The following is an 11,663-nucleotide window of genomic DNA, read 5'->3' on the forward strand; positions in this document are numbered from 1 at the left end:
TTTAAATACGTATGTCACTAAATATATTCAACAATAGTGTAGGTTTTTGAGGCCATAAGGAGTCTTTTAGCCATAAAATGCGAATTCGGCCGGCAAAATATGCAAATGAAACTTGCAAGTGATGACAATAGGTTAATAGCAATGCCGAAAAGAAATGTTTTAATAATTATTTGGTTGTCCCGTGTTTGACCTAAACAAACACGAGCGTTTGCGTTCACTCCACGGCGCTCTCGTTTTATTGTAGAGTAAAAGGACCACTTTTGAATACAATTGTAATATTATTTTTGGGTTGTTAAGTTTAATCCATCGATAATACAATTAAAACTACAGGGACAAGGCAAGAAGTCAGTAGTCATCAATCTAAATGACGTTTCCATGTTGTTGATTTTTGCTTTTGTTCAAAGCTTTCGTGTATATATATATATATATCAGAAGTTTACGATACCCAAGGGGGGGATTGGGATGTAACACTTTCACACAATCGGTTTGATTTCCCCTTTTATAAACACGTAAAAATAAACTAATATAATTATATTATTCTATTTTTTCAGTTTCATAAATAAAAATGGCAGGTGGTGAAGAACACAATGCGGAAAATTATGCAAAAGTGATTCAGCTTCAGAAACCTGTTGTAATTACGCTGAAAGTGCTGCTTAAAAAGGTTACAAAGAATAAAGGAATAGCGATTGACGAGTTATTGTTGAAACACAAGAAAAACATATCAGAGTATGATGGAAAACCTGCTGCACTTGTTCTCTTCCCCCAAGGGAATCAGCCAACAAATCTAGACGAATGGGATATATCCTTGTTCTGGCATATCTTACGGAAATGTTGCAAGTTGCAACAATCCCAATATGAAGATATTGAGGCTGTGCGAACTACGCTAAACGACATTCATCATTCTCCAAAGCCTTTTATTAGCAAAGAAGATTATGCTAAGTATGCCGGTAATTTCAAGACCTTCATTACGAACACATTGAAGTACATAGATGATCAAGACTTAAAGGCAGTCATAAACAAGCAAGTAGCTGACGCAGAGCTACCCGTAAGCGAACAAGGTATTGAAACGTTTATAACTTATCACAAAAGCTTTGACTCCATAATAGCAGAAGACGTGAAAGGTATGCAGTAAACGGCTTGAAAATGCGGTATTCCTTTGATAAATTACATGCTAATTGTTTACCCCCCGTTACGGATCAAAATCGTTATGATGAAAATTTTACCGATTAGTATCTCTGGTTGATATAAATCGGATCCCAAAAATATCTTTGTGTATAGACCTCACTTCGAATCAAAATACATTTATTGTGCTATCCCTAAACTACATAATATGTTGTACAACACCAGGTTCTAAACTAAATTCTAAAGATCATGGAAGTTCTAACGTAACGTACGTCACATATCATTAATATGAGAACTCATAACTCACGACCGTTCAATGTTCTTACTTAAAGCAGGGAAGCAGAATTCGTAAGCATTTTAAAACAAGTGTCCCATATTGATAATTCGTTGCTTGTGTAACATTACATATTACGCTCACATGAAAGTGTGCATACTTTTCAGAGCACATTGATGAAGAACATAAGCATAGTGTTGACCTTCAAGAGATGAAGGGATTGTATAAGACAATGCCACCATGTATGTTATTTTTTCATATACATTTATGCAAGTTTTCAGCGTTATTGTAATCCTTAACAGAATCAAAACGCTTGTCTGTTGTTTATATAAAATCAAACATGCAGCATTACTCGACACTCACTAAGACCACAGTGTTGGACATTGATAGGCATATGAATATTGGCTCAAGCAAAATGTGTTTCATTGGTAGTTCAGTTATGACAAGGATTATGCAAAAGGATGATTAACCGATGATGACGACTCCGTGGACATCAAGAATACTGGCACAATTCGTCGCCATTTCTTCGAAAACTATACGAGCAAGAAATGCGAATCGCAAAAGCCCCATGCCATACAAACGCACCATATTCGCTATGTCTTTAGCATAACTTATTTCAGCTAACATTTTCGAGTTTAATTAAATTCAATGTGTATTGATATGAATCAAGTTATGAGTTTTTTTCCTTGTCAGAGTGCCTTTCAATCTAACAAATATTTAGTGTGAGAATCAGAGGAAACAAGACAAACTCACACTCCGAATCTAAAGACGTAATCTCTATATGTATTCGTGGCAAATGATCAATACTTTATATTTTACGGCTGAACTGTTAAAATGGTTGCATTTCTAAGGATAATTTTCACTTGTCAAACTGTACCAGATACTTTTATGTTCCATTATGTTTGCAGATCAAGCCAGCTTTACACTACGGCAAGACTGTAGTCCAAATGACGAAAAGAAAATATCTCAAGTCTCAAGACTTTTTGGAGAAGAAATGGGAAAGAAACGCATAAACTTGCCGGAAGATACATATGAAGCACTGAAAGATGACGTTGGTAGTTTTGGTCAGCGTTTTCAAGAGAAAAGTAACCAGATAATTTTTCTTTACCAAACACGTTACATATGTGGTTTGAAATGTTAAAATAGTATGTGATTGTTTTCCAACTTCAGGGGAACTGACTTGAGCCGAGTTCGGATGTGTGTGTATTTTCGTCCGTTTTTACGACGTTGAATCCTATATGAGTAACCCAATATTCAGCTTATTCTAAAATTTGGTAAAGGTTCAGTTGTATTTATTCATAAACATATATATTCATATAATAATATCAACTTTTAACTTTGCAACCAATATTCAAAAAAGATAGGTATCGGTCGCTGCCGATGGAGGCAGAGAAAGACAACATTCAAACAACAAAACAATCATTCGAAACCTTAGATAAGGAGCAGTTTCCTCCAGAAAAGGCAGAAGTGGACATTCGTTCAAAAAATCAAAGTTTAGATGAAGCCCTAATGCCGAAAGGTTTGTCTTGTATATGAGGTTTTTTTTGTTTAAAAGCTGCACTCTCACAGAATCACCGTTTTTGAAACCTTTTTTGTCTTGGAATAAGCAAATTTTTGCGAAAATATCTGCAAACCAGTGATAAAAGACTGCTGACAAAAGATCAGATCGCAGATTCCATATTTTCGTTCCAAAATTAAGGTTGTATGGCTTAAAGCGTACGGTTTAGGAACATGCATAAAACATCATTTTTTAAACTTCAAAACCTTCAATCGGGGAGAGTGCAGCTTTAAGAGTGTCATTATTTATATTTTTGTTTGTATTTGTTAAACGAGCAGTTTCCCAAAATTGCAATTGACCTCTCAATGTGAAATTAAACACACAATCTGCAGTAAAGCATTCAAACAAGAACAAACAAATTTTAATTTGTATTGTCATGCAAAGCTGGCGTATTGAAGCAGCAACGGGTGGTGTCATAAGTTATATAAAACGGAATAATTCCTTCACATATTATTTTATCAGATGCCTTAAAAATTGTTATCAGTGTAATAAAGGCAAATTTCATTTATTACACCAAACCTACATATAAAGTATGTGTTTTCTTGTTTTAAAAAGTTTGATACATTTTCTATGCATTTAAATAAAAGCTGTGTTGCAATGTAGTTCCGCTCTAATGACAAGTGTTTGAAAGAAAGAAGAAACTTTAGCCATATATTTTGCAGAACTTCTTTCTAGTTCCAACTAGACCTAACTGTTGACGTTTATAATCAAATCATGCAAAACTAGCCTTTTTATCAATTTAAAAGTATAAAACAGCACATTTAAACAAAGACTTTTTTTAAATTTGACAATTCATTGAATTAATTTGCAGTGACAATTACATGGAGAGATTGTTTACAAAGAAGGGATGTATCAGCAGCAATGACGTTAATCCATCAAGGCGTTACGCCTGACTCGTATTCTACATTTAAGCAAGCAATTCAGTTGCTTTCGTCGGCGAACGAAGCTCAGAGAGATTTGTGTAAAGTGGTATGTGACAACATACAGCAATTCCGAAAAGCTGAAAACATGTATGTCGTTTTTGACTATACGTCTCAAAAACCTTTGCTTGTAGCTATACCACTATCCGACAATAAGGACATATTGGGGTACCCCTTGCTTTCAAAAGATAAGAATGCCATTGGTGACGAAGATCGAAGTGTGAGAGAAGAGGAAATAAAAAACAAAAAACGTATTCTAACCAGAGAGTCCGAAACAAAAATGAACGCTGCTATACGAAGTGCTCAAAGACGTTTTCACGAGTGGCCGAATTTTTCAAGAATATCGCACAGTTTTTACAGATCTAAAGGATATAACACCGATGAAAGTATACTGGAAGAAAAGGAATGCATTGTCTTGTACGTTTTTGTCAAGGGATTGATTCCAATTGGTTGGGATCCCTTTCCTAAAGAATTTGAAGGATATGAAGTTGATGTCAGAGAATCAATGCCCATAATGCTGTTCCACAAGCCAATCAGTTCTGAGATGTTATGCAGTCATTGTGGAACGCTTCAAAGTCCAGTACCTGGGCATACTGATGAGCTTCTTGCGATGACTGCCGGGCACGTCTTTCTTTCTACAGATGAAATAGAAGACAAAACAAGACCGGTTTATGCAAGTAGAAAGAGTAAAGGGTATCGGCAATTACCGGAGAATTCAGATATTGAAATTGCTTTTGGAAATGTTCCGATAAATATGGAAGGTGACGAAGCATTTGCTGATGTAGCAGTCGTTCAGTTAAAAACGTCTTTAGCACGAATACTTACGGAAACACGGTGGAATGACCTAGGTTTGTTTATCATTTTTCCCATCAAACATGACGTGTCTTTGGCTTAAGCATTCAACAACGAAATCATGTTTGTATCTCTGAAAGACCAAACAATTGTTTGTTTCCGATTTCATTGCCGAAAATATATGGTCGGTAGGTCGGGATTTATTGTTTTTGGTAAAGCTGTGTCTGAATATCATTTTCACACTTTAGATATAAATTATATTTCATATATTACATGTAAATCACAATATATACGTATGGTAGATAATATTTAAAACAAGAAATGAATGTCGCAAATAAAGCTTAATTTTAAATGTTCAAACACAATATTAAAGCTCAGTTTTCAAATATATCTTAACATTTTCCCTATTGTTTTGAATCAAAGTTGATATAAAATTTGTTGGTTTTAGGTTTTAGAAGAGATCCTATAATTGACTTTCATACAGAGAAATGTATCGATGTATATAACGGTGACATCGTCATGAAATATGGAGAAAGCACACAACTAACTCTAGGTCGAGTAAGATGCACTTGCAATGGGTATAAAGATAGACTCAATATGATCGAGATAGAACCATATTACAAGAATATGAAGTTTTCTGAGCCAGGAGATTCGGGTGCGTATGTGTATGTTCTAAATAAAGACATTCTTGGAGAACAAACTCTGAATGATGAACGTTTTACTGGGGGAAAAGATGCTTTTCTTATAGGAATTGTCCAAGCTGGAAATGAAGATACCTTTTATTGCACAAATATGATTGCAAATCTTGTGGGATTGCGACTAAAAACCAGGCCAACTTTCTCCTCCGAGGCTTACTTTACTGGGAAGAAAATTGGAGAAGACGAAGGTAACGACGTTGATGACGTCGATGAAGAACGTAATCAGTGGGGATCTCAGGATGACAGTTCGTGATGAAGCCAACGTCGTCGGGGCGTTATACGGATGAAGTGTTCTTCGCAAAGGTATAATTATTTTTATTTTCCATCATTATTTATTATTTTAAGTAGTAGATGTATAAGTAGTAGTAGTAGTAGTAGTAGTAGTAGTAGTAGTAGTAGTAGTAGTAGTAGTAGTAGTAGTAGTAGTAGTAGTAGTGATAGTGGTAGTGATAGTTGTATTGGTAGTGGTAGTGGTAGAGGTAGTTGAAGTGGTAGTGGTAGTGGTAGTGGTAGTAGTAGTAGTAGAAGTAGTGGTAGTGGCAGTGGTAGTGGTAGTGATAGTTGTATTGGTAAAGGTAGTGGTAGTGATAGTTGAAGTGGTGGTGGTAGTGGTAGTGGTAGTTGTAGTAGTAGTAGTAGTAGTAGTAGTAGTAGTAGTAGTAGTAGTAGTAGTAGTAGTAGTAGTAGTAGTAGTAGTAGTAGTAGTAGTAGTAGTAGTAATAGTAGTAGTAGTTGTAGTAGTAGTAGTAGTAGTAGTAGTAGTAGTAGTAGTAGTAGTAGTAGTAGTAGTAGTAGTAGTAGTAGTAGTAGAAGTAGTAGCGGTAGAGGTAGTGGTAGTAGTAGTGGCAGCAGTAGCGCTTTAATTTGAAATAATATCGTTACAAAAATGCACTGTTATAATAATATTATTTGTTTATCATCTATTTAAGGTTATTCGAAGAGAACTGGGACAAACGATCGCTAATTATACCCTGTTTAAGTTGAGCCTGTACGACTTCGAACCCAATACTCGCAAGATCTCCCGCCAATTTTGCCGCACATTATTCCTAGAAATCAAGAGGCAGCTTAAAGGACATCGTTTTCATTCCCTCCATTAACTGCAAGTAAAGGTGTACAATTAGATATCCACGTTCTGAAGGGATTGGTATTTGGACGATTTTACGCTGTCGATAAAACGCAATGAAAAGTGTGTCTGTGCTTGTGCAAAAGACTCCAAAAATATGAGCGCAACGTCAATGACGTTATTGGCTTGCGCCGGTCGGGTTCAATCATATGCCGCTAGTTCAGCGAAACATACATGTATTGTTATGATTATCCACAACACTTTCAAGAAGATATTCGTGAATGTTTTGTATGTAAGGTTTATAGATTCTGTGTGCACTAATATTTGATTTATTTGAACCCTCGTAGGTATATGATTTTAGATATAAGCACATAATTGATATACGCGTGGTGTAATACAATGAAACAGTAATTTGTTTAATTTATTTTTCAGTCATGTCAATGAAAAAAATGTATTTTGGAAATGCTTTATTTTTTTATTTCAAAAGAGATACTAAAATAAGGACTTAAGTGACTTAAGTTAGGAAATGACTTGGGAAGTTTTATGATACCGCCCAGTATCAGACTAAAGGTGTTTACTTAGAAACAGCTCGTGTTACTCGTCCCATTTAACAGGCCAACTTATAGGCCCAGTTTTTTTAATTTCATTTTGGACCATGAATGATTAAAGTGTCAACTTACTATGCCTAAGTCCGGATGAACTTATTATAGAAGGCATATGTATTCTAAGAAATACTAAATCTTTACAACATTGTTGATATATTCTTGAATAAAACTTTATCAGTGCCAAAACTATCTTTTTAGTTGTACACTTTTTAGTACACTCTAAAATTTTGAAAATATATAATGTATTAATTCAACCAAATAAATAGATATTTATTCAATCCATTAAAAACTTTCGTTCAATTTTTGCCATGTGATTTCGGAGGCTATTCAGCGGAATTTTTAAATAGGAACGTTTGGCTATTGCTCAGTAGGATTTACTATATGGTTCAAAACAGTTACTTTACAAACTCTCGTGATTGTAAGTAAACACTACTCGTGCCTCGCGCTCAAATAACTCGTTTTATGGGTGGAGTAACTTTAACAACTTGAAATAAAAATATGAATCTCTGACACAGAGCAATTAGAGCGTCTTCATCACGCAGTTATGTGTACGTCGTAGAATAAATGTGTGTTGTCGACTGGACATATGTTAAAATTATGATGTGCGCAATGCAAATTAGTACGCTCTTTCATGATGAACGGTTAGAACATCTATGAAACACGAGGAAAGCGTTTAATGCAACAATTTGTCTACCAGTACACGTATAACGAGATATTTCGCAAACAATAGTTTAGACCAACTGCAACGTTGACGTGTACTGGCAGCTACGCGTACAAGTTCAAGTAGTATTTCGTAATTAACCACGAGCATGCATTAGTTGTTTTTTATACTTAATGTACCATATTCATATTTTGAAATTGTTGACTAGCTTGAAATGTACAGATAATCGTTTTTTCGTTGAAGTGATTTTTAAATTAATTCATTAAATTGATATCATATGTACTTATATTTATTTGTGTGATATAAACATGACAAACTGTTTTGCCGTATTTCAATAATGATAATGCGGATGCGTCTTGAATGTTAATGTTTGTGTCTGTGATAAGCAATATTTTTAGTCGTCTGTGTTTTTCAGCTGTGATAAAATCAGAATGGTTTATTCTTTCGTAGCTGCCTCCACCTTAACAACGTGATTCATTGTAGAACACGGTATTTCTACCGTGTATGACCTAATCATAATTGTGCATTGTTGTGTGGGCCAATGACAATCGAAGATTTTTTAAAATTATTTGTTCCTCAATTGTACATACATCGACTCTGACAAATACACAAGAAAACACTAAAAAAAGTTAGAGTGCGATATTGACGATATACAGAAAACAGAGCGGGCTACCTCGACCTACCTTGGTGGTAAAATATTCTGACTGAAATATATTCTTTGAAACTGTTTTTGATGCATTCTTCAGAATCAATTTAGGTGAAATTTATAAACAGAGAATTTAAAAATCCCCGACTGCCATTGGTCCACACAACAATGCAAACACCAAGTGTATGCTTCATTTTGTTTAAATTTAACTTGATGCATTTTTTATTATCATGTTATGATTAAAACAAAACAAAACAAATGATTTTTGTACAGATAAAAAGTATTAGCCTTTTTAAATGGTTTTCTAATTAAAAGCACCGTTGCCATAACTTCCCCTATAAAAAAACGACAACACATCGCCATTTTTGTTAGGTCTTTTTAACATTTTTAACAAGTGTTTCATTAAAGTACCTTTAAACGCTTTTACAATATTAAGTATGATGGAAGTCTATTATGAAAGAAAAAAGAGAGAGAAAAAATCGGTTCTATAATCTGTACAGAGATACATATGTAACCTGGATAATGAATTATGTATTTGCCTCTTTATTTAAGCTATTTTACATTTGTGTTTTTACTTTGTTGTTATATTTATTTACATATCGGTTTTAGTTTTAACATGTACCAAACAATCAGTAACGAATAAAATGTGATACTTAAACAATCAAGAATTGTGCTGTTCTATTTTAATATATTAGGCCAGTATACACTAGTCAAAACCAAGTTGGCGAAGGTCAAGGCTTTGTAGATCCAAGAAGATTTAAGTCAATGCCAACGAGGCGCTAGTCAATGCCAAGTAGATGCATCACAGTGACAAGCAAATGCAAGTCAGTAGCAATGAGACGAAACCCAATGCCAAGACGATGCTAGTTACTGCCAAGTAACATTTAAGTGAATGTAAAGTAGCTTCTAGTCAATGTCAAGAACATTCTGGTCATACCATTTAAATGCAAGTTCATATTTTAAAAGTAGATGCAATTCATAGCCAAATTAATGCAAGTCAATTCCAGGTAGAAAGTAGTGAATGCCACGTAGAAGCTAGTAAATGTGAATGTGATGCAAGATAAGGCGACGAGGACGATTGCCAATGCCAGGTAAACGCTAATTAATTTTTGTCTGAGTAAAGGTACCTTGGAATGATAATCAACCTGAAGCGCTGAAAAATACGGCTTTAAAGAAAACAAAGTATACAATCGTCTGCGTGAACACCATTGACATCAATGACTTCACTCGTATGTCGCCATCACATTTGTTAAACGTCATTTAACCGATCAAACGCGTGGTGATTTCATTATCAGGGTGTGGGGTTTTTTTTCATAACAATATGAATGCAAATGGACGAGGGATATGCGTTCAACTAATGAAGCACATTATGCATTAGTTTTTCGCATAAGTATATGTAAATATTTACCGTAGGTAGTTATGGGTACTTTCAAATATTACTGACTTGTAAAAATAAATGAGTCTGTAATATATCGAAGATATTTATTGCAAATAATTCATACATGTATAGGAATAAACTCAAACACATTCCAACATGTTATACTATTTATAATGTAAAATCATTTGTCTAGACATAAGTCATATTCAACAACATTGGGTTTGTAATTGAGCACGCTTTAATATATATAAAAATTAGGGATGCAAACGAATATTCGAATATTCGATCAAACGTTTGGTATTCGAATGTTAAAATCGATATTCGAATATTCGATGTTTTTTTGTATAAAAAATAAAATAATATAACTATTGCCTCGAAATGTGCTGTTTTGTTTTTATAAGGAGTGACCCCTTATGCCAGAGGCGTGAATGTGATGACAAATACACTATATCCGCGTCATATGTCAATTAGGGATACATCGTCGGTGATTATAAACAGTCCCCGTAATTTTACGAAAACTGGCAAGTAGACAAGTGACATCAAAGAAGTTTCAATAGTTTTCAGTAAATCCAAATGACCATGCAAATAAAGGATTTACGGCATCGGCCCCCACAGCAATGTGTTGTCTTGGCTGCAATATAGCTCAAATTGCCTTGATGATATGAATGACATTTTCTAGTTATGTGCTAACAAACTGTTTTCCATGCTTCGATATAACATCCGTGCTTTAAAATGTAACTGAAAATGAAAGCGTTTTATGATATATTTTCTGTATTGTTATACAATAGATTCGTCAGAATTCTTTTTTTTTTCGTTTTATTATTTTACCATTTCCCGAGTTGGGTTGATTTTCCAAAGGTTATATTTAGTAGAAGTCAATTCCCGAACGAGGCTGCCCGTCCTACAGAACAACCCTGAGATCCGGTTCGCGGCATTCAACCGGAATTTTACGATCTTCCCCTTGTTTGCAAATATTAATGCAGTGGAATGGAAATTATTATTGAAGTTGTTTTCTGTTTGTTCAAAATCTATTGCATTTTATTTGATTGTTTTGCTTCTGAAAATTGGGAATTTCAGTGGCTGAGTTTGTAAAAAATAAGGGTCCGTCGCGTGAACCGGCTACGATCGACAAGGAAGGGTTAAAAGGCACCGGCTATTACTACAGTGAATACTAATAATAGTTTACTGCACTTCTAAAATATTAATGTTGGTAATCGAATATTCGAATATTCGATCAAAAGAATTACCGAATATTCGAATATCAGTTTTGCCATTCGTTTGCATCCCTAATAAAAATCGAAAACTTTTAAGTAGATCTGCAGACCCACTTTAAGTGTCAAATATATATATAAACCTGCCATTTAATCATGCTGTTGGCAACAGTTTTAATTGTTGGTACCTGGTGACTCCATGGAATTTGGTATGATATTAAAGTGTAATGGTTACTGATAACTTAAATGTAAAATATTTGACCAAAAATACATAAGAGATAAAATCATGGCAGTTTGTATTATTTTTCTTTATTTCAGCAAAAATCGGACCTAATATATTCCGATGTTTTTAATGTCAAGCTTTTCAACAAATTATGGATCACCAGAAATTAAGATTTCAAAAAGACGAAAGAAGAAGAAATCAAAAGACGGCATTTTGGTCGATAGTATAATGTAACGAGTTTATTGGTACTGTTCGTTTGCGTGACTTAATTGGACAAACTCTTATGTAAAACATACTTTATATATCTATCCGTCACATATGTCATGCTATTGTGAGCAAGAATTAAAATGTTCTCACAAAAATACGTTTAAACAACAACTATCTGGAATAACTGCAGTTTTCCGCATATTATTTGTAAAGTTATTTTTACTCTGACATCCTATATTTATAAAGTTTATAATATACATATAAAGATAAGTTAGTAGTGACAATATATTGAAAACTACAGGGAC

The 11,663-nt window shown here is 34.2% G+C and overlaps 1 protein-coding gene across 1 annotated transcript; it reads left to right on the top strand.

The window, feature by feature from the left end:
* Positions 1-792: 792 nt before the first annotated feature.
* On the top strand, positions 793-8,935 carry LOC128240805 (uncharacterized). Its single transcript, XM_052957693.1, has 7 exons — positions 793-1,058; positions 1,564-1,638; positions 2,305-2,481; positions 2,757-2,915; positions 3,766-4,722; positions 5,115-5,667; positions 6,294-8,935. The coding sequence occupies exons 2-6, from the start codon at positions 1,608-1,610 to the stop codon at positions 5,615-5,617; spliced, it is 1,827 nt and encodes a 608-aa protein (XP_052813653.1). The 5' UTR covers positions 793-1,058; positions 1,564-1,607; the 3' UTR covers positions 5,618-5,667; positions 6,294-8,935.
* The last annotated feature ends 2,728 nt before the right edge of the window (positions 8,936-11,663 follow it).

The sequence above is a fragment of the Mya arenaria genome, chromosome 7, assembly GCF_026914265.1.
Source record: "Mya arenaria isolate MELC-2E11 chromosome 7, ASM2691426v1".
NCBI lineage: Eukaryota > Metazoa > Mollusca > Bivalvia > Myida > Myidae > Mya > Mya arenaria.

Excerpts from the sequence above, each read along its gene's own strand:
- LOC128240805 (XM_052957693.1), top strand. The coding sequence starts at position 1,608 with ATGAAGGGATTGTATAAGACAATGCCACCAT. Across the intron at positions 2,916-3,765 it reads TGAAGCCCTAATGCCGAAAG|TGACAATTACATGGAGAGAT; the intron begins GTTTGTCTTGTA and ends ATTAATTTGCAG. Across the intron at positions 4,723-5,114 it reads AACACGGTGGAATGACCTAG|GTTTTAGAAGAGATCCTATA; the intron begins GTTTGTTTATCA and ends TGTTGGTTTTAG.